Source organism: Oncorhynchus keta, chromosome 11 (genome assembly GCF_023373465.1).
Source record: "Oncorhynchus keta strain PuntledgeMale-10-30-2019 chromosome 11, Oket_V2, whole genome shotgun sequence".
Lineage (NCBI taxonomy): Eukaryota > Metazoa > Chordata > Actinopteri > Salmoniformes > Salmonidae > Oncorhynchus > Oncorhynchus keta.
In genome coordinates, this window is record NC_068431.1 from 13,090,576 (window position 1) to 13,118,075 (window position 27,500).

Consider the following 27,500-nt stretch of genomic DNA (forward strand, 5'->3'; position numbering starts at 1 on the left):
TGAGACAGCAGCAATGACTCACCTGTCTACGCCCTCCACATCAAAACAGAACCTCTTCTCTATAGAATCCGTCTTCCGCCTTGTGCAGGACTTCAGAGTGAAGCTCTCCTCCTCTCCCTGAAAGACAGGGTCGACCTTAATCAACCTTTAAGAAGAGACATTTTATGACATTCAAGTTCAATCAATGTGAAGTTCCTTTCCCAACGTGTATGGAACCATGTCATTACGGTGCATTTCTTTGATTCTCGCAGTGAATTGTGGACAAGGACTAGGATGGACGGACTCAAAGGACCTAGGAAAAGATGCGTAGGAAGCTTAGATATATCATTCCAGTGCAACTATTTTACAACCCATCTCCCTACTGTCAATCCCTCCTCTCCTTTCCTCCCCTCTCCTTTCCTCTTCTCTCTTCATCTCCCCTTTCCTCTCCTCTCCTTTCCTCTCCTCTCTTCGTCCCCCCTTTCCTCCCCTCTCCTTCTCTCCTTTCCTCCTCTCCTTTCCTCCCATTTCCTCTCCTCTCCTCCCCTTTTCTCTCCTCTCCTCTCTCTCCTCCCCTTTCTTCTCACCCCTCCCATTTCCTCATCTCCTTTCCACTACTCTCCTCCCCTTCCCTCTCCTCTTCTCCCCTGTCCTCTCCTTTCCTCTCCTCTTTCAAAGGGACTACATTAGCACTTGAAGTGTCACTACTCTGTTTGTACACAGGATCCTAGCAGACACAGGGCAGTAATCCTGAGAAAGGGACCGTCAAGCCACAACTCTGATGTGTTCCGAATGATAGGTCCTCTCCTCTCTGATCCTTCCTCTCTTCTCCTCCCATGTCCTCTCCCCTCTCCTGCCCTTTCTCCTCTTCCTCCATCACTTCTCCCCCTTCATCTCCCTCTCTCTGCCATTCTTTTCTCCACAGTACACTTCAATCAGTGTGAAAGGAACTGTGAGATGAGGAGTAGAGCCCGACAGACATATTGGTTCACCAATATTATCGGAAGATATTGGTCCTTTATGATAATTCCACCGATACTCAATAAATAGGTTGAAAAAAGGGAATCTCATGCTGATCTGAACACTTGCAGACATAATTTGTCATTCATTTCCCCATGTAAGAAATCAATATTTGAAGCATATTTCTTGGGCAATTTATAAATGACACTTTTTCATTTCCCTGGTGTTAAACAGTATATCGGCAGTTTTCCCCAAAACAACTGCTGTCATTCAAACCTCTAGAGACAAATGTCACACATGATTTCTGCTTTAAATCGTGACTGAGAGGCCTTAAATATGAATGTGCCTAATTCATGTGTCTATGGCTCTGTTCATGAGGGTTGGAGCAGCCCCTGTGGTTTCTGGAGAGCTCTCTCTCTCTCTGTGTGTGTGTGTGTGTGTGTGTGTGTGTGTGTGTGTGTGTGTGTGTGTGTGTGTGTGTGTGTGTGTGTGTGTGTGTGTGTGTGTGTGTGTGTGTGTGTGTGTGTGTGTGTGTGTGTGTGGTAATTGGATGAGTTGGCCCCTGTAGTTGGGGCTCTAGTCTCCCCTATACTTGGGTGTAGTAGAGCAGAACTTATCCCTGTCAAGATGTTGGGCTTGGCATGGGCACTGTGTTAACTACTGTCTGAGAGTGGCACTGCAGGAGAGGCTGGCCCGCTGCCAGCTCTGTGTGTCAACCCTGCCAGCCCTGAGTCACGGTACCATGACCTGCCGCCCATGGCAAGATTAGAGCCCTGCATCATCGCTGACAGGCCAAAACAAGCGAGCGAGCAATGCCAACATTTATTTCTCTCTATTCTCGCTATTCTCTCTCTCACTCTCTGTCTCTCTGCTCCAACAACTACATGGTCCCACGGCATGGCAGAGTGGCATTCTGGGTAGAAACAAACAGACAACACACCACTTTGCCTCCAGACTTCTGGTCAAACAGGACCATGGTGACTCGTTTGGGCTCTCGATGGAAGGTGCAGTAGTACTTGACCCAGGTTGACACAAAAGAACCTGAGAGAGGGAAGCGAGAGAAGCAGAGAGAAGCAGACAGAGAGGCAGAGAAGAGGCAAAGAGAAAAGCAGAGAGAGAAGCAGAGAGAAAAGCAGAGAGAGAAGCAGAGAGAAGCAGAGAGAGAAGGAGAGAGAAAAGCAGAGAGAAGCAGAGAGAGAAGCAGAGAGAAAAGCAGAGAGAAGGAGAGAGAAAAGCAGAGAGAAGCAGAGAGAGAAGCAGAGAGAAACAGAGAGAGGAGAGAGAGAAGCAGAGAGAAGCAGAGAGAAGCAGAGAGAAGCAGAGAGAGAAGGAGAGAGAAAAGCAGAGAGAAGCAGAGAGAGAAGCAGAGAGAAGCAGAGAGAGAAGGAGAGAGAGAAGCAGAGAGAAGCAGAGAGAGAAGCAGAGAGAGAAGGAGAGAGAGAAGCAGAGAGAGAAGCAGAGAGAGAAGCAGAGAGAAGCAGAGAGAAAATCAGAGAGAAAAGCAGAGAGAGAAGCAGAGAGAAGCAGAGAGAAAAGCAGAGAGAAAAGGAGAGAGAAGCAAAGAGAGAAGCAGAGAGAAAAGGAGAGAGAAGCAAAGAGAGAAGCAGAGAGAAAAGCAGAGAGAAGCAGAGAGAAAAGCAGAGAGAGAAGCAGAGAGAGAAGCAGAGAGAAGCAGAGAGAAAAGCAGAGAGAAAAGCAGAGAGAAGCAGAGAGAAAAGCAGAGAGAAGCAGAGAGAGAAGCAGAGAGAGAAGCAGAGATAGAAGCAGAGAAGCAGAGAGAGAAGCAGAGAGAGAAGGAGAGAGAGAAGCAGAGAGAAGCAGAGAGAGAAGCAGAGAGAAAAGCAGAGAGAAGCAGAGACAGTAGCAGAGAGAGAAGCAGAGAGTGGGGGAGCAATGAAAAAATGGTTTTGGTTACCAATTTATTACTGCACATGCTCAGTGCCCTTGTCACCTCTTGGGAGTCTCATCCTGAATACAATTACTCTTGTTGTTTCTATGGGGAAATGCAAATATATTTGTACAACAACACTTGTACTACTTTTCTAAATGGTAAAAATAAATGACTAAATAGTGATATGATATGTGACCTTAATGCATCATGAGAGAGAGAAAGAACTGTCTGTGTGTGTGTGCTTGTGTGTGTGAGAGTGAGAGACAGTGAGATCGAGAACGAGAAAGGAGTGAGAGAGAGAGAGAGCAGGACGGGACCCTCACGTTTCTCCTGTACAAACAGATATCCCTCCATGGTGTCATGGCTGATGCTCTTGTGTTCATGGGGGTTCTCCTTCATCTTCCTCATCAGACACTCCACCTCAGACCGGGTGCTTTCAAAACGGTTCCGCGTCTTAACAGCAGGAGAGGAGACAGAATGATGGAAACATCCCACCTACCATCCTGCATTCTGAGCTATTGACCACTGTCTACAGTTGTTGGGTTAGAGCTATTGACCACTGTCTACAGTTGTTGGGTTAGAGCTATTGACCACTGTCTACAGTTGTTGGGTTAGAGCTATTGACCACTGTCTAAAGTTGTTGGGTTAGAGCTATTGACCACTGTCTACAGTTGTTGGGTTAGAGCTATTGACCACTGTCTTCAGTTGTTGGGTTAGAGCTATTGACCACTGTCTTCAGTTGTTGGGTTAGAGCTATTGACCACTGTCTTCAGTTGTTGGGTTAGAGCTATTGACCACTGTCTACAGTTGTTGGGTTAGAGCTATTGACCACTGTCTTTAGTTGTTGGGTTAGAGCTATTGACCACTATCTACAGTTGGAGCTATTGACCACTGTCTACAGTTGTTGGGTTAGAGCTATTGACCACTGTCTACAGTTGTTGGGTTAGAGCTATTGACCACTGTCTACAGTTGTTGGGTTAGAGCTATTGACCACTGTCTACAGTTGTTGGGTTAGAGCTATTGACCACTGTCTACAGTTGTTGGGTTAGAGCTATTGACCACTGTCTACAGTTGTTGGGTTAGAGCTATTGACCACTGTCTACAGTTGTTGGGTTAGAGCTATTGACCACTGTCTACAGTTGTTGGGTTAGAGCTATTGACCACTGTCTACAGTTGTTGGGTTAGAGCTATTGACCACTGTCTACAGTTGTTGGAGCTATTGACCACTGTCTACAGTTGTTGCTATTGACCACTGTCTACAGTTGTTGGGTTAGAGCTATTGACCACTGTCTACAGTTGTTGGGTTAGAGCTATTGACCACTGTCTACAGTTGTTGGGTTAGAGCTATTGACCACTGTCTACAGTTGTTGGGTTAGAGCTATTGACCACTGTCTACAGTTGGAGCTATTGACCACTGTCTACAGTTGTTGGGTTAGAGCTATTGACCACTGTCTACAGTTGTTGGGTTAGAGCTATTGACCACTGTCTACAGTTGTTGGGTTAGAGCTATTGACCACTGTCTACAGTTGTTCGGTTAGAGCTATTGACCACTGTCTACAGTTGTTGGGTTAGAGCTATTGACTACTATCTACAGTTGTTGGGTTAGAGCTATTGACCACTATCTACAGTTGTTGGGTTAGAGCAATTGCCTTGAAAGGCCACTGGGTTGGCAAAAGATTAAATATGATCAGCATCCCATGCCTGTAATGTATGGCATTAACATGCATCTTACATTCTGAATGCTGATGGTGAGGTCTGTCTTGAAGTGGTTGAAGTCTTTGGCCAGCTCGTACCCATGGTGGTAGTAAGTAAACAGCCCTTGAAGGAATGCCAGCAACTAGAATTCATGTAGAGAATGACAGGGAAATGAAACACGGTTGAGAAACATTCCTCTCAACTCAATTAAATGAAATCAACCAAATCTACTCTAATTTGCTTTCAAAGGTACTTGTTGTCAGCTATATTCTAAAGCTACATATGTAGGATCTTAATTTGATGACCCTGTTGTAGGAGAACTTTCCTGAAATGCAGGAAATTGAAGTGTATTCGAGGTGAAGTTAGTCATTTCCACTTTGAAAATTCAGACTTGATTTTTCCTTAGGAAAAATGTATCAACCCCATACAAATACGTCTGTTAATTATAATCCACATACTGTAATAATTCACATTTCCTGTTGCAGCAGCATTATTTTCCTGCAGTAGTAAACTGGCTGAAATTAAGATCTTACATCTGTACACGTATCTACATTGTGAAGACAGTGTGTTTCATAGAGAGATGAGGTGATTGAGCATGAAAGTTGTATAGACTAAAGTAACTGTAGAACATTAACAAGCATATAGCTACACTCGCAATAACATCTGCTAAACACGTGTATGTGACCAATAAAAGTTTATTTGATTTGAGTTGGACAGTAACAGTAGTGAAGTAACTGTAGTACAGTAACAGCAGTTACAGTAGTAGAAAACAGTAGCCACCGTAGTAAAGTAACAGTAGTAACAGTAGTACAGTAACAGCAGTTACAGTAGTAGAAAACAGTAGTCACCGTAGTAAAGTAACAGTAGTAACAGTAGTACAGTAACAGCAGTTACAGTAGCATAAAACAGTAGTCACCATAGTAAAGTAACAGTAGTAACAGTAGTACAGTAGCAGTAGTACAGTAGCAGTAGTACAGTAACAGCAGTTACAGTAGCAGAAAACAGTAGTCACCGTAGTAAAGTAACAGTAGTAACAGTAGTACAGTAACAGCAGTTACAGTAGCAGAAAACAGTAGTCACCGTAGTAAAGTAACAGTAGTAACAGTAGTACAGTAGCAGTAGTACAGCAGCAGTAGTACAGTAGCAGTAGTACAGTAACAGCAGTTACAGTTGTAGAAAACAGTAGTCACCAGTAGTAAAGTAACAGTAGTAACAGTAGTACAGTAACAGCAGTTACAGTAGTAGAAAAACAGTAGTCACCGTAGTAAAGTAACAGTAGTAATAGTAGTACAGGGTTAGTACATTGACCACTGTCTACAGTAGCAGCTATTACAGTAACAGCAGTTACAGTAGTAGAAAAACAGTAGTCACAGTTGTTAAAGTTAACATTGAACTGTCTACAGTTGCAGTAGTACATTAGCAGTAGTACAGTTAGCAGTTACAGTACCACTGTCTACAGTAACAGCAGTTACAGTAGTAGAAAACCAGTAGTCACAGTTGTTGGGTTACAGCTATTGACCACTGTCTACAGTTGTTAGTTACAGCTATTGCAGTGACCAGTACAGTAACAGCAGTTACAGTAGTAGAAAACAGTAGTCACCGTAGTAAAGTAACATTAGTAACAGTAGTACAGTAACAGCAGTTACAGTAGTAGAAAAACAGTAGTCACCGTAGTAAAGTAACAGTAGAACAGTAACAGTAGTACAGTAGCAGTAGTACAGTAGAACAGTAACAGTCGAATAGTAACAGTAGAACAGTAACAGTAGAATAGTAACAGTAGAACTGTAACAGTAGTACAGTAACAGTAGTACAGTAGCAGTAGTACAGTAGAACAGTAAAAGTAGAACAGTAGTACAGTAACAGTAGAACAGTAGAACAGTAACAGTAGAATAGTAACAGTAGAATAGTAACAGTAGAAGAGTAACAGTAGAACAGTAACAGTAGTACAGTAGAACAGTAACAGTAGAACAGTAGTACAGTAACAGTAGAACAGTAACAGTAGTACAGTAACAGTAGAACAGTAGAACAGTAACAGTAGAATAGTAACAGTAGAATAGTAACAGCAGAACAGTAACAGTAGTACGGTAACAGTAGAACAGTAACAGAACAGTAACAATAGTACAGTAACAGTAGAACAGTAACAGTAGAACAGTAACAGTAGAACAGTAACAGTAGGACAGTAACAGTAGAACAGTCACAGTAGAACAGTAACAGTAGAACAGTAGAACAGTAACAGTAACAGTAGAACAGTAACAGTAGAATAGTAACAGTAGAATAGTAACAGCAGAACAGTAACAGTAGTACGGTAACAGTAGAACAGTAACAGTAGAACAGTAACAATAGTACAGTAACATTAGAACAGTAACAGTAGAACAGTAACAGTAGAACAGTAACAGTAGGACAGTAACAGTAGAACAGTCACAGTAGAACAGTAACAGTAGAACAGTAGAACAGTAACAGTAGAACAGTAGAACAGTAACAGTAGAATAGTAACAGTAGAATAGTAACAGTAGAAGAGTAACAGTAGAACAGTAACAGTAGTACAGTAGAACAGTAACAGTAGAACAGTAGTACAGTAACAGTAGAACAGTAACAGTAGTACAGTAACAGTAGAACAGTAGAACAGTAACAGTAGAATAGTAACAGTAGAATAGTAACAGCAGAACAGTAACAGTAGTACGGTAACAGTAGAACAGTAACAGTAGAACAGTAACAATAGTACAGTAACAGTAGAACAGTAACAGTAGAACAGTAACAGTAGAACAGTAACAGTAGGACAGTAACAGTAGAACAGTCACAGTAGAACAGTAACAGTAGAACAGTAGAACAGTAACAGTAACAGTAGAACAGTAACAGTAGAATAGTAACAGTAGAATAGTAACAGCAGAACAGTAACAGTAGTACGGTAACAGTAGAACAGTAACAGTAGAACAGTAACAATAGTACAGTAACATTAGAACAGTAACAGTAGAACAGTAACAGTAGAACAGTAACAGTAGGACAGTAACAGTAGAACAGTCACAGTAGAACAGTAACAGTAGAACAGTAGAACAGTAACAGTAACAGTAGAACAGTAACAGTAGAATAGTAACAGTAGAATAGTAACAGTAGAACAGTAACAGTAGTACAGTAACAGTATAACAGTAACAGTAGAACAGTAACAGTAGAACAGTAACAGTAGAACAGTAATAGAACAGTAACAGTAGTACAGTAGTACAGTAGCAGTAGTACAGTAACAGTAGTACAGTAGTACAGTAGAACAGTAGTACAGTAGTACAGTAGTACAGTAGCAGTAGTACAGTAACAGTAGTACAGTAGTACAGTAGTACAGTAGTACAGTAGCAGTAGTACAGTAACAGTAGTACAGTAGTACAGTAGAACAGTAACAGTAGAATAGTAACAGTAGTATAGTAACAGTAGTATAGTAACAGTAGAACAGTAACAGTAGTACAGTAAAAGTAGTACAGTAACAGTAGAACAGGAACAGTAGAACAGTAACAGTAGTACAGTAACAGTAGTACAGTAACATTAGAACAGGTACAGTAGAACAGTAACAGTAGTAACAGTAACAGTAGTACAGTAACAGTAGTACAGTAGTACAGAAGCAGTAGTACAGTAACAGTAGTACAGTAGTACAGTAGAACAGTAACAGTCGAATAGTAACAGTAGAACAGTAACAGTAGAATAGTAACAGTAGTACAGTAGCAGAAGTACAGTAGAACAGTAGCAGTAGAATAGTAACAGTAGAACAGTAACAGTAGTACAGTAGTACAGTAGAACAGTAGAACAGTAGCAGTAGAATAGTAACAGTAGAACAGTAACAGTAGAATAGTAACAGTAGAACAGTAACAGTAGAACAGTAACAGTAGAACAGTAGTACAGTAGAACAGTAGCAGTAGAATAGTAACAGTAGAACAGTAACAGTAGAATAGTAACAGTAGAACAGTAACAGTAGAACACTAACAGTAGAATAGTAACAGTAGAACAGTAACAGTAGAACAGTAACAGTAGAATAGTAACAGTAGAACAGTAACAGTAGAATAGTAACTGTAGAATAGTAACAGTAGAACAGTAACAGTAGGACAGTAACAGTAGAACAGTAACAGTAGAACAGTAACAGTAGTACAGTATTACAGTAGCAGTAGTACAGTAGAACAGTAACGGTAGAACAGTAACAGTAGAACAGTAACAGTAGTACAGTAACAGTAGAACAGTAACAGTAGTACAGTAACAGTAGAACAGTAACAGTAGAACAGTAACAGTAGAACAGTAACAGTAGTACAGTAACAGTAGAACAGTAACAGTAGAACAGTAACAGTAGTAACAGTAACAGTAGAACAGTACCAGTAGAACAGTAACAGTAGAACAGTAGAACAGTAACAGTAGAACAGTAACAGTAGTATAGTAACAGTAGAACAGTAACAGTAGAACAGTAACAGTAGAACAGTAACAGTAGAACAGTAACAGTAGTAACAGTAACAGTAGAACAGTACCAGTAGAACAGTAACAGTAGAACAGTAGAACAGTAACAGTATAACAGTAACAGTAGTATAGTAACAGTAGAACAGTAACAGTAGTAACAGTAACAGTAGAACAGTAACAGTAGAACAGTAGAACAGTAACAGTATAACAGTAACAGTAGTATAGTAACAGTAGAACAGTAACAGTAGAACAGTAACAGTAGTACAGTAACAGTAGTATAGTAACAGTAGAACAGTAACAGTATAACAGTAGAACAGTAACAGTATAACAGTAACAGTAGTATAGTAACAGTATAACAGTAACAGTAGAACAGTAGAACGGTAACAGTATAACAGTAACAGTAGTATAGTAACAGTAGAACAGTAACAGTAGAACAGTAACAGTAGTACAGTAACAGTAGAACAGTAACAGTAGAACAGTAACAGTAGAACAGTAACAGTAGTACAGTAACAGTAGTACAGTAACAGTAGAACAGTAACAGTAGAACAGTAACAGTAGTATAGTAACAGTAGAACAGTAACAGTAGTAACAGTAACAGTAGAACAGTAACAGTAGAACAGTAGAACAGTAACAGTATAACAGTAACAGTAGTATAGTAACAGTAGAACAGTAACAGTAGAACAGTAACAGTATAACAGTAACAGTAGTATAGTAACAGTAGAACAGTAACAGTAGTAACAGTAACAGTAGACCAGTAACAGTAGAACAGTAGAACAGTAACAGTATAACAGTAACAGTAGAACAGTAACAGTAGAACAGTAACAGTAGAATAGTAACAGTAGAACAGTAACAGTAGAACAGTAACAGTAGTACAGTAACAGTAGAACAGTAACAGTAGAACAGTAACAGTAGAACAGTAACAGTAGGACAGTAACAGTAGAACAGTCACAGTATAACAGTAACAGTAGAACAGTAACAGTAGTATAGTAACAACAGTAACAGTAGAACAGTAACAGTAGAACAGTAACAGTATAACAGTAACAGTAGTATAGTAACAGTAGAACAGTAACAGTAGAACAGTAACAGTAGAACAGTAACAGTAGAACAGTAGAACAGTAACAGTAGAACAGTAACAGTAGTATAGTAACAGTAGAACAGTAACAGTATAACAGTAACAGTAGTAACAGTAACAGTAGAACAGTAACAGTAGTAACAGTAACAGTAGAACAGTAACAGTAGTAACAGTAACAGTAGTAACAGTAACAGTAGTATAGTAACAACAGTAACAGTAGAACAGTAACAGTAGAACAGTAGAACAGTAACAGAAGAACAGTAACAGTAGAACAGTAACAGTAGAACAGTAACAGTAGTATAGTAACAACAGTAACAGTAGAACAGTAACAGTATAACAGTAACAGTAGTATAGTAACAGTAGAACAGTAACAGTAGAACAGTAACAGTAGTATAGTAACAGTAGAACATTAACAGTAGTATAGTAACAGTAGAACAGTAACAGTAGAACAGTAACAGTAGAATAGTAACAGTAGAACAGTAACAGTAGAACAGTAACAGTAGTACAGTAACAGTAGAACAGTAACAGTAGAACAGTAACAGTAGAACAGTAACAGTAGAACAGTAACAGTAGGACAGTAACAGTAAAACAGTCACAGTATAACAGTAACAGTACAACAGTAACAGTAGTATAGTAACAACAGTAACAGTAGAACAGTAACAGTAGAACAGTAGAACAGTAACAGTATAACAGTAACAGTAGTATAGTAACAGTAGAACAGTAACAGTAGAACAGTAACAGTAGAACAGTAGAACAGTAACAGTAGAACAGTAACAGTACAACAGTAACAGTAGAACAGTAACAGTAGTATAGTAACAGTAGAACAGTATAACAGTAACAGTATAACAGTAACAGTAGTAACAGTAACAGTAGAACAGTAACAGTAGTAACAGTAACAGTAGTAACAGTAACAGTAGTATAGTAACAACAGTAACAGTAGAACAGTAACAGTAGAACAGTAGAACAGTAACAGTAGAACAGTAACAGTAGAACAGTAACAGTAGAACAGTAACAGTAGTATAGTAACAACAGTAACAGTAGAACAGTAACAGTAGAACAGTAACAGTAGTATAGTAACAGTAGAACAGTAACAGTAGTACAGTAAAAGTAGTACAGTAACAGTAGAACAGGAACAGTAGAACAGTAACAGTAGTACAGTAACAGTAGAACAGTAGAACAGTAACAGTAGAACAGTAACAGTAGAACAGTAACAGTAGAACAGTAACAGTAGTATAGTAACAACAGTAACAGTAGAATAGTAACAGTAGAACAGTAACAGTAGGACAGTAACAGTAGAACAGTAACAGTAGTATAGTAACAACAGTAACAGTAGAACAGTAACAGTAGAACAGTAACAGTATAACAGTAACAGTAGTATAGTAACAGTAGAACAGTAACAGTAGAACAGTAACAGTAGAACAGTAGAACAGTAACAGTAGAACAGTAACAGTATAACAGTAACAGTAGTACAGTAACAGTAGTATAGTAACAGTAGAACAGTAACAGTAGAACAGTAACAGTAGAACAGTATAACAGTAACAGTATAACAGTAACAGTAGAACAGTAACAGTAGAACAGTAACAGTAGAACAGTAGAACAGTAAGAGTATAACAGTATAACAGTAACAGTAGTATAGTAACAGTAGAACAGTAACAGTAGAACAGTAACAGTAGTATAGTAACAGTAGAACAGTAACAGTAGAACAGTAGAACAGTAACAATATAACAGTAACAGTATAACAGTAACAGTAGAACAGTAAAAGTAGAACAGTAACAGTATAACAGTAACAGTATAACAGTAACAGTAGTATAGTAACAGTATAACAGTAACAGTAGAACAGTAACAGTAGAACAGTAACAGTAGAACAGTAGAACAGTAACAGTAGAACAGTAACAGTACAACAGTAACAGTAGAACAGTAACAGTAGTATAGTAACAGTAGAACAGTAGAACAGTAACAGTATAACAGTAACAGTAGTAACAGTAACAGTAGTATAGTAACAACAGTAACAGTAGAACAGTAACAGTAGAACAGTAGAACAGTAACAGTAGAACAGTAACAGTAGAACAGTAACAGTAGTATAGTAACAACAGTAACAGTAGAACAGTAACAGTAGAACAGTAACAGTATAACAGTAACAGTAGTATAGTAACAGTAGAACAGTAACAGTAGAACAGTAACAGTAGAACAGTAGAACAGTAACAGTAGAACAGTAACAGTATAACAGTAACAGTAGTACAGTAACAGTAGTATAGTAACAGTAGAACAGTAACAGTAGAACAGTATAACAGTAACAGTATAACAGTAACAGTAGAACAGTAACAGTAGAACAGTAACAGTAGAACAGTAGAACAGTAAGAGTATAACAGTATAACAGTAACAGTAGTATAGTAACAGTAGAACAGTAACAGTAGAACAGTAACAGTAGTATAGTAACAGTAGAACAGTAACAGTAGAACAGTAGAACAGTAACAATATAACAGTAACAGTATAACAGTAACAGTAGAACAGTAACAGTAACAGTAGAACAGTAACAGTAGAACAGTAACAGTATAACAGTAACAGTATAACAGTAACAGTAGTATAGTAACAGTATAACAGTAACAGTAGAACAGTAACAGTAGAACAGTAACAGTAGAACAGTAACAGTAGGACAGTAACAGTAGAACAGTATAACAGTAACAGTAGTATAGTAACAGTATAACAGTAACAGTAGAACAGTAACAGTAGGACAGTAACAGTAGAACAGTCACAGTAGAACAGTAACAGTAGAACAGTAACAGTAGGACAGTAACAGTAGAACAGTCACAGTAGAACAGTAACAGTAGAACAGTAGTATAGTAACAGTAGAACAGTAACAGTAGAACAGTAACAGTAGAACAGTAACAGTATAACAGTAACAGTAGAACAGTATAACAGTAACAGTAGTATAGTAACAGTAGAACAGTAACAGTAGAACAGTAACAGTAGAACAGTAACAGTAGAACAGTCATAGTAGAACAGTAACAGTAGAACAGTAGTACAGTAACAGTATAACAGTAACAGTAGTACAGTAACAGTAGAACAGTAACAGTAGAACAGTAACAGTATAACAGTAACAGTAGAACAGTATAACAGTAACAGTAGAACAGTAACAGTAGAACAGTAACAGTAGAACAGTAACAGTAGAACAGTAACAGTAGAACAGTCATAGTAGAACAGTAACAGTACAACAGTAGTACAGTAACAGTATAACAGTAACAGTAGTATAGTAACAGTATAACAGTAACAGTAGAACAGTAACAGTAGAACAGTAACAGTATAACAGTAACAGTAGTACAGTAACAGTAGAACAGTAACAGTAGAACAGTAACAGTATAACAGTAACAGTAGAACAGTAACAGTAGAACAGTAACAGTAGAACAGTAACAGTATAACAGTAACAGTAGTACAGTAACAGTAGAACAGTAACAGTAGAACAGTATAACAGTAACAGTAGTATAGTAACAGTATAACAGTAACAGTATAACAGTAACAGTAGAACAGTAACAGTAGAACAGTATAACAGTAACAGTAGTATAGTAACAGTAGAACAGTAACAGTAGAACAGTAACAGTAGGACAGTAACAGTAGAACAGTCACAGTAGAACAGTAACAGTAGAACAGTAACAGTAGGACATTAACAGTAGAACAGTCACAGTAGAACAGTAACAGTAGAACAGTAACAGTAGGACAGTAACAGTAGAACAGTATAACAGTAACAGTAGTATAGTAACAGTATAACAGTAACAGTAGAGCAGTAACAGTAGAACAGTAACAGTAGGACAGTAACAGTAGAACAGTCACAGTAGAACAGTAACAGTAGAACAGTAACAGTAGGACAGTAACAGTAGAACAGTCACAGTAGAACAGTAACAGTAGAACAGTCATAGTAGAACAGTAACAGTATAACAGTAGAACAGTAGTACAGTAACAGTATAACAGTAACAGTAGTATAGTAACAGTATAACAGTAACAGTAGTATAGTAACAGTAGTATAGTAACAGTATAACAGTAACAGTATAACAGTAACAGTAGAACAGTAACAGTAGAACAGTAACAGTAGAACAGTAGAACAGTAACAGTATAACAGTATAACAGTAACAGTAGTATAGTGACAGTAGAACAGTAACAGTAGAACAGTAGAACAGTAAAAGTAGAACAGTAACAGTAGAACAGTAACAGTAGTATAGTAACAGTAGAACAGTAATAGTAGAACAGTAACAGTAGAACAGTAGAACAGTAACAGTAGAACAGTAACAGTAGTATAGTAACAGTAGAACAGTAATAGTAGAACAGTAACAGTAGAACAGTAACAGTAGAACAGTAGAACAGTAGAACAGTAACAGTAGAACAGTAACAGTAGAACAGTAACAGTAGTATAGTAACAGTAGAACAGTAACAGTAGAACAGTAGTATAGTAACAGTAGAACAGTAACAGTAGAACAGTAACAGTAGTATAGTAACAGTAGAACAGTAACAGTAGAACAGTAACAGTAGAATAGTAACAGTAGAACAGTAACAGTAGTATAGTAACAGTAGAACAGTAACAGTAGAACAGTAACAGTAGAACAGTAACAGTAGAATAGTAACAGTAGAACAGTAACAGTAGAACAGTAACAGTAGAACAGTAACAGTAGAACAGTAACAGTAGAACAGTAGAACAGTAACAGTAGAACAGTAACAGTAGAACAGTAACAGTGGAATAGTAACAGTAGAACAGTAGAACAGTAACAGTAGAACAGTAACAGTAGAACAGTCACAATCGTAGGGTTGCATAACTCTAGCACCTTTCCCCAAATTCCCAGGTTTTCCAGAAATCCTGGTTGGAAGGTTCAGGAGGGAATAAGCAGAAAATACGTCTTCCAACCAGGATTTCTGGGAAACCTGGACGTTTTGGGAAAGGTGCTAGAGTTATGCAACCCTAAGCAGTATACAGTGAAACACAGCAGATGCTGAGGACGGTTGGCATTCTCACTCACCGGCTCTACGAAGTCAAACATCTTCCTCTCCTGGACTTCCTGCACCTTGAACACATACTCCAGAGACACCTCATAGAAATGCTGCCGCACGTGGTCCACCTGACTGTCTGCCTGCACAACACACACGTGACTCTGTTGGAACTAACGTTCAGGACACACACATCACCTCAGGAATGAAGTGAGACAACTCACAAACACATGAACACTTAAAGGTAAACATTGACCTACTGCAGCAAGGGAAAGGTGTGTGCTTACTTCATGGAAACATGGACTTACTGCAGCAAGGGAAAGGTGTGTGCTTACTTCATGGAAACATGGACTTACTGCAGCAAGGGAAAGGTGTGTGCTTACTTCATGGAAACATGGACCTACTGCAGCAAGGGAAAGGTGTGTGCTTACTTCATGGAAACATGGACCTACTGCAGCAAGGGAAAGGTGTGTGCTTACTTCATGGAAACATTGACCTACTGCAGCAAGGGAAAGGTGTGTGCTTACTTCATGGAAACATGGACTTACTGCAGCAAGGGAAAGGTGTGTGCTTACTTCATGGAAACATGGACCTACTGCAGCAAGGGAAAGGTGTGTGCTTACTTCATGGAAACATGGACTTACTGTAGCAAGGGAAAGGTGTGTGCTTACTTCATGGAAACATGGACCTACTGCAGCAAGGGGAAGGTGTGTGCTTACTTCATGGAAACATGGACTTACTGCAGCAAGGGAAAGGTGTGTGCTTACTTCATGGAAACATGGACCTACTGCAGCAAGGGAAAGGTGTGTGCTTACTTCATGGAAACATGGACCTACTGCAGCAAGGGAAAGGTGTGTGCTTACTTCATGGAAACATGGACCTACTGCAGCAAGGGGAAGGTGTGTGCTTACTTCATGGAAACATGGACCTACTGCAGCAAGGGAAAGGTGTGTGCTTACTTCATGGAAACATGGACCTACTGCAGCAAGGGAAAGTTGTGTGCTTACTTCATGGAAACATGGACCTACTGCAGCAAGGGAAAGTTGTGTGCTTACTTCATGGAAACATGGACCTACTGCAGCAAGGGAAAGGTGTGTGCTTACTTCATGGAAACATGGACCTACTGCAGCAAGGGAAAGGTGTGTGCTTACTTCATGGATACATGGACCTACAGCAGCAAGGGAAAGGTGTGTGCTTACTTCATGGAAACATGGACTTACTGCAGCAAGGGAAAGGTGTGTGCTTACTTCATGGAAACATGGACCTACTGCAGCAAGGGAAAGGTGTGTGCTTACTGCATGGAAACATGGACCTACTGCAGCAAGGGAAAGGTGTGTGCTTACTTCATGGAAACATGGACCTACTGCAGCATGGGAAAGGTGTGTGCTTACTGCATGGAAACATTGGCCTACTGCAGCAAGGGAAAGGTGTGTGCTTACTTCATGGAAACATTGACCTACTGCAGCAAGGGAAAGGTGTGTGCTTACTTCATGGAAACATGGACTTACTGCAGCAAGGGAAAGGTGTGTGCTTACTTCATGGAAACATGGACCTACTGCAGCAAGGGAAAGGTGTGTGCTTACTTCATGGAAACATGGACTTACTGTAGCAAGGGAAAGGTGTGTGCTTACTTCATGGAAACATGGACCTACTGCAGCAAGGGGAAGGTGTGTGCTTACTTCATGGAAACATGGACTTACTGCAGCAAGGGAAAGGTGTGTGCTTACTTCATGGAAACATGGACCTACTGCAGCAAGGGAAAGGTGTGTGCTTACTTCATGGAAACATGGACCTACTGCAGCAAGGGAAAGGTGTGTGCTTACTTCATGGAAACATGGACCTACTGCAGCAAGGGGAAGGTGTGTGCTTACTTCATGGAAACATGGACCTACTGCAGCAAGGGAAAGGTGTGTGCTTACTTCATGGAAACATGGACCTACTGCAGCAAGGGAAAGGTGTGTGCTTACTTCATGGAAACATGGACCTACTGCAGCAAGGGAAAGTTGTGTGCTTACTTCATGGAAACATGGACCTACTGCAGCAAGGGAAAGGTGTGTGCTTACTTCATGGAAACATGGACTTACTGCAGCAAGGGAAAGGTGTGTGCTTACTTCATGGAGATGTGCTTCTTTCTTCTTTGCTGATAGACTCAGGTGCTTCTCCAGTACAGCACAGTACTTCTCCGTCTCTTTGTCATATTTCTTCTTGGCTTCCTGTGAGACATCAGTAAAAAGGTCACCGTCACTTTGTTTCCTCTAAAGTCCTGGACACCACACACAGCAATGTGTATTTTTAATTAACCAGGAAGCCCAATTGAGGTCAGAAGACCTCCTTCTTAAAGGAGACCTCTGTATCAGACATATGGCCCATTTCCAAAAATGATGTAACCCGGTGTTATACCCAAAAGACTCAGACTTGTTCTGTTTCAATCTACGCGGGCCAGCACTCATGCTTTACTGGCCCGTGGCTCCGATGGACTTGTCTCACTTGGGGCCAAAGCCAAGCCACTGGTACTGCAGCTTTAATTCACATAACAATGGCTAACTGTGAACCTTAACACCTTCTCACAAAGCAACTGTTTTGATTATGTAGGGTTGTTAATTCTGCTCTTTACAAGTTCTCACTGTCAGCCCCAGCTATGGAAACACAATGCCCCTAGTATATCATAAGGGTGTATACACTAGTGTAACACTGGTGTTACAGTCAAAAAGCAGCAATAGATCTCTGTTTTGGCATCATCACTGCTACACTCTTAGATAAATGGGTGCCATAGAGAACCTGAGAGGATTCTTCAGCTGTCCTCATAGGAGAAACCTTTGAAGAACCACGTTTGGTTCCAGGTGGAACCCTTTCGGGTTCCATGTAGAATCCTTTCCACAGACGGTTCTACATGGAACCCAAAAGGGTTCTACTTGGAACCAAAATTATTCTCCTATGGGGACAGCCGAAGAACTCTTTTGGATCCCTTTTTCTGAGAGTGTAGCTTCCAACAGAACATAATTTCTCAAGAGTCGTGGGTATTATTGGTATGTCCAGAGCTCAGCTTCAGCGACAAACCAGGAAGCACATGTTGTGAGACACAGGTTGAAATCACAAGTCCTCTAGGGCTGCTGAAACCAACAGAGACAGCTCACAGCTGGTGGGAAAACAATTGACCACTTTATACCGAACCTCTGGTATTGAGGTCATCCACAGACAGACATACAGACATAACAGGGTGTGTCAGTACTAACCCACAGTACAGTACTCATCACCCTGGGGCACATTGACTGTGTCCACACCTGCTACTGAGTGATGTCATCATCCCTGTCCACCCAGTCACATGACCCAGCTTTTCAAAACCAGCCAGTTTCCACAGGAAGTAGAACCAATCAACCCTCCTCAGAAAAGAATGACCACAACAGCTGCTCAACACATCACTTCGAAGCATTATAATATAGAAAACTAAAGTCATTCTTTTAGCTCTAACCCTTCATAATAAATGTACCTGCATCATGGCTGTTATACACTTTTGACATGTTTCAAGGCCGTGCTATCCGGGATCCTTGGGATGTCCCTATACCCCATTGAAGTTGACATTTTGAATGGTTAAGGTTACGTACGGGTTATGGTTAAGATTAAGGTTAGGGTAGGGTTATGGTTAAGATTAAGGTTAGGGTAGGGTTAGGGTTTAGATTAAGGTTAGGGTAGGGTTAGGGTTTAGATTAAGGTTAGGGTAGGGTAGGGTAGGGTTTAGATTAAGATTAGGGTAGGGTTAGGGTTTAGATTAAGGTTAGGGTAGGGTTAGGGTTTAGATTAAGGTTAGGGTAGGGTAGGGTTAGGGTTTAGGGTAGGGACTTCCCAAGGATCCCGGAGAGAACTGGCCTACGTTTCAATGTAGGCTTTTTGAGTTAAAGTATCCTTCAAACACTCAATTATTCTTCAAACATTCAATTAACATACACATCCTTCTAACTTAGACTTCATGGTGTGAATTACATTCACAAAGTTAAATCAATTTAATATCACTCTCAATATGATGTCTGTTACCTTTCTTCATTAACAATCAACCAGCTAAATCCTGATAAAACCCTTCATGTATTACCATTATTGGCCAGGTGGAGGCAGTGTCTTATCGCATACGACCTGTCAGCTCTGGCAGGCAGAGCTAAGAGCAATTTAGACACACTGAGGTAGTGTAGGGAGATTTCTGAATGTGGTCATCAATGGTGATTTAATAGAGGACTGCTCCTCCCTGCAGTGCATACATTACATAGTCTACCCTACAAACATATAACTTGTACAGTTGAAGTTGGAAGTTTACATACATCTTAGCCAAATACATTTAAACTTCGTTTTTCACAAATCCTGACATTTAATCCTAGTAAACATTCTGTCTAGTAAACATTCTGTCCTAGTAAACATTCAGGTCAGTTAGGATCACCACTTTATTTTAAGAATGTGAAATGTCAGAATAATTTATTATTTCTTTCATCACGTTCCCAGTGGGTCAGAAGTTTACATACACTCAATTAGTATTTGGTAGCATTGCCTTTAAATTGTTTATTTAGCGTCAAACATTTCAGGTAGCCCTTCACAAGCTTCCCATAATAAGTTGGTTGAATTTTGACACATTCTTCCAGATAAAGCTGGTGTAACTGAGTCAGTTTTTTAGGCCTCCTTGCTCCCACAGCTTTTTCAGTTATGCCCACAGATTTTCTATAGGATTGAGGTCAGGGCTTGTGATGGCCACTCCAATTCCTTGACTTTGTTGTCCTTAAGCCATTTTGCCACAACTTTGGAAGTGTGCGCTTGGGGTCATTGTCCATTTGGAAGACCAATTTGCGACCAAGCTTTAACTTTCTGACTGATGTCTTGAGATGTTGCTTTAATATATCCACATAATTTTCCTTATTTTGTGAAGTGCACCAGTCCCTCCTGCAGCAAAGCACCCCCACAACATGATGCTGCCAGCCCCGTGCTTCACGGTTGGGATGGTGTTCTTCGGCTTGCAAGCCTCCCCCTTTCTCCTCCAAACACAACGATGGTCATTATGGCCAAACAGTTCTATTTTTGTTTCATCAGACCAGAGGACATTTCTCCAAAAATTATGATCTTTGTCCTCATGTGCAGTTGCAAACCGTAGTCTGGCTTTTTTTTATGGCGGATTTGGAGCAGTGGCTGAGTGGCCTTTCAGCAAGGCCTGAACTTCCTTGCCGAGTGGCCTTTCAGGTTATGTCAATATAGGACTCGTTTTACTGTGGATATAGATACTTTTGTACCTGTTTCCTCCAGCATCTTTACATGGTCCTTTGTTGTTGTTCTGGGATTGATTTGCACTTTTCGCTTCAAAGTACGTTCATCTCTAGGAGACAGAACGTGTCTCATTCCTGAGCATTATGATGGCTGTGTGGTCCCATGGTGTTTATACTTGCGTACTATTGTTTGTACAGATGAGCGTGGTAACTTCAGGCGTTTGGAAATTGCTCCCAAGGATGAACCAGACTTGTGGAGGTCTACACTTTCTTTTCTGAGGTCTTGGCGATTTCTTTTGATTTTCCCATGATGTCAAGCAAAGAGGCACTGAGTTTGAAGGTAGGCCTTGAAATACATCCACATGTACACCTCCAATTGACTCAAATGATGTCAATTAGCCTATCAGAAGCTTCTAAAGCCATGATATAATTTTCTGGAATTTTCCAAGCTGTTTAAACTTCTTAGGGCTGAAATTCCATTAACGGGATCGATATGAAAACAGCCAGTGAAAGTGCAGGGCACCAAATTCAAAACAACAGAAATCTAATTAAAATTCCTCAAACATACATGTATTTTATACCATTTTAAAGGTAATCTTGTTGTTAATCCCACCACAGTGTCCGATTTCAAATAGGCTTTACAGCGAAAGCACCACAAACGATTATGTTAGGTCACCACCAACTCACAGAAAAATTCTGCTATTTTTCCAGCCAAAGAGAGGAGTCACAAAAAGCACAAATAGAGATAAAATGAATCACTAACCTTTGATTATCTTCATCAGATGACACTCATAGGACTTCATGTTACACAATACATGTATGTTTTGTTTGATAAAGTTCATATTTATATAAAATAATCTCAGTATACATTGGCATTGTTCACTAGTTCCAAAAACATCCAGTGATATTGCAGAGAGCCACGTCATTTTACAGAAATACTCATTATAAATGTTGATAAATACAATTGTTAGACATGGAAATATAGATATACCTCTCCTTAATGAAACCGCTGTGTCAGATTTCAAAAAAACTTTACGGAAAAAGCAAACCATGCAATAATCTGAGACGACACTCAGAAAAAAAAATGATTCCGCTAAATTGGAGTCAACAAAAATCAGAAATAACATTATACATATTCCCTTACCTTTGACGATCTCTATCAGAATGCACTCCCAGGTGTCCTAGTTCCACAATAAATGCTTGATTTGTTCGATAATGTCCATTATTTATGTCCAAGTAGCTACTTTTGTTTGCGTGCTTAGTACACAAATCCAAACGCTCGTGCAGGTCCAGCCGAACGTCGGACGAAAACTTCAAAAAGTTATATTACAGGTCAAAGAAACTTGTCAAACTAAGTATAGAATCAATCTTTAGGATGTTGTTATCATAAATCTTCAATAATATTCCAACCGGAGAATTCCATTGTCTGTAGAAATACCATGGAACGCAGGTCGCTATCATGTGAAATCCGCATGACCAGGACCTGGCTCTCTGCCAGACCACTGACTCAAACAGCTCCCATCCGGCTCCACAACACTGTAGAAGCCTCATTCCATTTTCTAAAGACGGTTGACATCTAATGGAAGCCTTAGGAAGTGCAACATAACCAATATCCCACTGTGTATTCAATAGGGGCTGGGTTGAAAATCGACCAACCTCAGATTTCCCACTTTCTGTTTGGATTTCTTCTCAGGTTTTTGCCATATGAGTCCTGTTATACTCACAGACATCATTCAAACAGTTTTAGAAACTTCAGAGTGTTTTCTATTCAATACTAATAATGATATGCATATACAGTATTAGCAACTGGGACTGAGGAGCAGGCCGTTTACTGTGGGCACCTTTCATCCAAGCTACTCAATACTGCCCCTGCAGCCATAAGAAGTTAAAGGCACAGTCAGCTTAGTGTATGTAAACTTCTAAACTTGTGATACAGAGAATTATAAGTTAAATAACCTGTCTGTAAAAAAATGTTGGAAAAATGACTTGTGTCATGCACAAAGTAGATGTCCTAACCGACTTGCCAAAACTATAGTTTGTTAACAAGAAATATGTGGAGTGGTTAAAAAACTAGTTTTAATGACTCCAACCTAAGTGTATGTAAACTTCCAACTTCAATTGTATGCAGTGGAATCAGCACAACCAGGACTAAGTCAGTTACCTGCCAACCTGAAGGGGAAACGGATCTTATCTGAGTGATCATTTCCTAACACTCAGTGGATACGTTCAAATGTAACAGACAAATATGTTGTTTTTTTGTCTTTCAAGGCTAAACAGTGATTATAAAATGGCTACATGACCCAATAAGGATTATAAATCCCCTCATAATCTACGAGGGATTGTAAAATCACACAATGACCCCATAGTAAGGATTAACACAACATTTAGTGGGGGGGATCCCCCCAATAGTGTGCAACTGCAACCAGCAATTCTGGGCTTTTCTGCATGTGGGCATTCCTGCACAGCAGGAACGCCACCCCTCGAGCATCCCATTGGTTCCTTCATGAACACCCCCCCTCTCTTTGCATCCTATTGGTTCATGCATAGCTATTTAGCTAGATAGCACATGGGGTTGCCCCTGCCTCCCGCCATCTGTGTACAAGAGAAAACCTTACCCGACAGGCAGGGCCAAAGGACACTGTCTACCAGTTGACCCTGCCTCCCGCTAGCACAGCAGGTGGGAGGCTGGGGCAATACCATGGTTACCGACACAGAGTGCTTGCTAGTTAGCAAGCCAGCACACAGTGTCGCTCCCGTCTGCTATGTACCAGAGTAATCCTTAGGACTAGCTGGCTAAACTAGCACAGTTTCCTTCGATCCTGTCTGTGGAACAGCTGCCCTCGCAGTTATTATCAGAACTGCGGGAAAACAGTGCCCATCTTCGGTGGGGTTTATAGGCTGCTGGCATTCAATGGTATTGTGCATTAACGCCATCTACTGTACCGGAGTGCCCCCACCTCCCACCTGTCCTAACTAAAAAAAATTGTAATATAAATATTAGTATGCAGGAAAGCCCCTTATTGTGGGCCTCAATTTCACCGTTCTCGGGGGTCCAGTCATAATATATCCTTACCTTGGCAGCACTGATCTGCTCCTTCCGGAAGCGCTCCAGCGGCATGATCAGCACATCATTGGCATTTTCAATCTGAGCAGAGATGCAGCGATTAGTCACAACACAGCTGATCACACAAGACCTCACTCCCTTTCACTTTTTCCACATTCTGTTACATTACAGCTTTATTCTAAAATTGAATAAATCGTTTTTTTCCCTCATCAATTTACACATAATACCCTATAATGACAAAGGAAAAACTGTTTTTTAGGAGTGCAAATTTACTAACAACAAAAAAGGGAAATATCACATTTACATAAGTATTCAGACCCTTTACTCAGTACTTTGTTGAAGCAGTAACTACAGCCTCCAGTCTTCTTGGGTATGATTCTCCAGCTCTGTCAGGTGATGCTACAGGCTTGGCACACCTGCATTTGGGGAGTTTCTCAAATTCTCCTCTGGTGATATTTTTAAGCTCTGTCAGGTTGGATGGGGAGTGTTGCTGCACAGCTAATTTCAGATCTCTCCAGAGATATTCAAATCAGGTTCAAGTCCGGGCTCTGGCTGGGTCACTCAAGGACATTCAGAGACTCCTGCAGCCACTCCTGCATTGTATTTATTAGCTGTGTGCTTAGTGTCATTGTCCTGTTGGAAGGTGAACCTTCGCCCCAGTCTGAGGTCCTGAGCACTCTTGAGCAGGTCTTCATCAAGGACTTCTCTGTACTTTACTCCGCTCATCTTTCCATCAATCTTGACTAGTCTCTCAGTCCTTGTCACTGAAAAACATCCCCACAGTATGATTCTGCCACCACCATGCTTCACGGTAGGGATGGTGCCAGGATTCCTCCAGATGTGACGTTTCCATTCAGGCCAAAGAGTTCAATCTTGGTTTCGTCAGACCAGAGCATCTAGTTTCTCATGGTCTGAGAGTCTTTAGGTGCCTTTTGGAAAGCTCCAAGTGGGCTGTCATGTGCCTTTTACTGAGGAGTGGCTTCCGTCTGGCCACTCTACCATAAAGGCCTGATTGGTGGAGTGCTGCAGAGATGGTTGTCTTTCTGGAAGGTTCTCCCATTTCCACAGGGGAACTCTAGAAACCTGTCAAAGTGATTATCAGGTTCTTGGTCACCTCCCTGACGAAGGCCCTTCTACCCCATTTGCTCAGTTTGGCCGGGCGACCAGCTCTAGGAAGAGTCTTGGTGGTTCCAAACTTCTTCCATTTAAGAATGATGGAGGCCACTGTGTTCTTTGGGACCTTCAATGCTGCAGACATTTGTTGGTACCCTTTTCCATATCTGTGCCTCAACACAATCCTGTCTTGGAGCTCTACGGACAAATCCTTCGACCTCATGGCTTGGTTTTTGCTCTGACATGCACTGTCAACTGTAGGACCGTATATAGACAGGTGTGTGCCTTTTCAAATCATGTCCAATCAATTTACCACAGGTGGACTCCAATCACGTCGTAGAAACATCTCAAGGATGCTTAATGGATGCACCTGAGCTCAATTTCGAGTCTTATAGCAAAGGGTCTGAATACTTACGTAAATAAGGTATTTCTGTTTTTTATTTGTAATACATTTGCAAAAATGTCTTAAAACCTGTTTTTAGCTTTGTCATTATGGGGTATTGTGTGTAGATTGCTGAGGGGGAAATGTTTTAATCAATTTTAGAATAAGGCTGTAACGTAACAAAATTCAATGGGTCTGAAAAGTTTCAGAATCCACTGTATATCTGACACTCACCATCCGTGTCCTCTCATCCTCCAGGTTCTGCAGCACTCCAGCAAACTCCTGTAGAGACTTTGCTGTAGATGGTTAAAGACAGACAGACAGACAGACAGACAGACAGACAGACAGACAGACAGACAGGCAGGCAGGCAGACAGACAGGCAGGCAGGCAGGCAGGCAGACAGACAGGCAGGCAGACAGGCAGGCAGGCAGGCAGGCAGGCAGACAGGCAGGCAGACAGGCAGGCAGGCAGGCAGACAGACAGACAGACAGACAGACAGACAGACAGACAGGCAGGCAGACAGACAGACAGACAGACAGACAGGCAGGCAGGCAGGCAGGCAGGACAGACAGACAGACAGACAGACAGACAGACAGACAGACAGACAGGCAGGCAGGCAGGCACAGACAGACAGACAGACAGACAGACAGACAGACAGACAGACAGACAGACAGGGAGGTTAACAAAACATAATAAGCCAGTGATCATACTGTACACAATCTAACATTCAACAAGTGTAACTTTGCATAACAAGGTTATTCATTTGAAATCCTAGTTGATATGCTTGCTTTAGACCAGGTTGTGTTTTCAACTAGCAAGCTACTGATTGTTCCATCCCTGCTCTAGACCAGGGTTTCTCAAACTCTGTCCCGGGGCCACCCCTGGGTGCACATTTTGGTTTTTGCCCTCAGGGGGGACCCCGGGACCGAGTTTGGGAAACCCTGGTTTGGATCTAACCTAGCATGACTGCAAAGTTTTGGGTCAGAGTTCTCACTTGAGATGCCACGATCCTGTTCCAACATTAATTCCTACTATAAAAAGGAACCCAAAATATTCCAGGAATGTACTTTTAACATAATAGCAAGATTATTGAGGTCCTTGAATTTAATCTAACTTGTCAAGGAACCTAATTGCATTTATAACAGCATTTCTGCCCTGCTGGGAAAAAACCCCCAGAAAAGACCAGCATGCTGGTCACCAGCCTTCGCTGTGATTCAGACACTAATGACCAGCCTTCTCTGTGATTCAGACACTAATGACCAGCCTTCGCTGTGATTCAGACACTAATGACCAGCCTTCGCTGTGATTCAGACACTAATGACCAGCCTTCGCTGTGATTCAGACACTAATGACCAGCCTTCGCTGTGATTCAGACACTAATGACCAGCCTTCGCTGTGATTCAGACACTAATGACCAACCTTCGCTGTGATTCAGACACTAATGACCAGCCTTCGCTGTGATTCAGATACTAATGACCAGCCTTCGCTGTGATTTGGACACTGGTGATGAGCTTATGCTGGTGCTGAGTGTGTAACTACAAGCTTCTCAGGGCGAGCTCACCAATACATATCTCGTCATCCGTTTCTGCATCTCCTATACACTGGAACTTAAACTCGTTGAGAGACTCTGCAAATTTCCTCTTGGCCGTGGACAGATCTGAAGGAGGACAGAGAGAGGGCAAGTCACATTAACAAAAAGAGGGAGGCGTATGGGCATCTTTCATTAGCATGAGCCCTTCATGGGGCGTACCTGTAGGATTTGCAGTTGCTTGCCAGTCTGAATCATTTTTAACTGAGGCCCTGTAGCCTGGTACTTTTTCAGAAATATTGAATGCCTCAGCATATCATGGAAGCTCTCGCCTCAGGAGTGAGACCTCAGAGCTGGCTATGAACCGCCAATGGTTTCAGAGTTTGCTCTCGTAAACTGAGTCACAATGTGTTGCTGGCATCAAAGCCACCAAAGTATGAAAACACTATGGCCATAGATAGCTGTACATCGTGATCTCTGTACATCGTGATCTCTGTACATCGTGATCTCTGTACATCGTGATATCTGTACATCGAGATCTCTGTACATCGTGATCTCTGTACATCGTGATCTCTGTACATCGTGATCTCTGTACATCGTGATCTCTGTACATCGTGATCTCTGTACATCGTGATCTCTGTACATCGTGATCTCTGTAAATTGACGTGATCTCTGTACATCGTGATCTCTGTACATCGTGATCTCTGTACATCGTGATCTCTGTACATCGAGATCTCTGTACATTGTGATCTCTGTACATTGTGATCTCTGTACATCGTGATCTCTGTACATCGTGATCTCTGTACATCGAGATCTCTGTACATTGTGATCTCTGTACATTGTGATCTCTGTACATCGTGATCTCTGTACATCGAGATCTCTGTACATCGAGATCTCTGTACATCGAGATCTCTGTACATCGTGATCTCTGTACATCGTGATCTCTGTACATCGTGATCTCTGTACATTGTGATCTCTGTACATCGTGATCTCTGTACATCGTGATCTCTGTACATCGAGATCTCTGTACATCGAGATCTCTGTACATCGTGATCTCTGTACATCGTGATCTCTGTACATCGAGATCTCTGTACATCGTGATCTCTGTACATCGTGATCTCTGTACATCGAGATCTCTGTACATCGAGATCTCTGTACATCGAGATCTCTGTACATTGTGATCTCTGTACA

The 27,500-nt window shown here is 40.9% G+C and overlaps 1 protein-coding gene across 3 annotated transcripts in view; it reads right to left on the reverse strand.

Annotated features, from left to right (window-relative positions):
- Window positions 1–27,500, reverse strand: part of LOC118372876 (rho GTPase-activating protein 26-like) — a 173,404-nt gene that overhangs the window by 74,552 nt on the left and 71,352 nt on the right. For all 3 annotated transcript variants that reach the window (XM_052529465.1, XM_052529466.1, XM_052529464.1), the window contains exons 2-10: window positions 26,343–26,438; window positions 25,015–25,076; window positions 23,295–23,366; window positions 17,099–17,200; window positions 15,020–15,130; window positions 4,563–4,667; window positions 3,154–3,283; window positions 1,880–1,980; window positions 23–117 (exon numbers count right to left, since the gene is read on the reverse strand). In XM_052529465.1, the coding sequence (XP_052385425.1) occupies window positions 23–117; window positions 1,880–1,980; window positions 3,154–3,283; window positions 4,563–4,667; window positions 15,020–15,130; window positions 17,099–17,200; window positions 23,295–23,366; window positions 25,015–25,076; window positions 26,343–26,438 (874 nt within the window). The remainder of the gene's footprint in view (window positions 1–22; window positions 118–1,879; window positions 1,981–3,153; window positions 3,284–4,562; window positions 4,668–15,019; window positions 15,131–17,098; window positions 17,201–23,294; window positions 23,367–25,014; window positions 25,077–26,342; window positions 26,439–27,500) is intronic.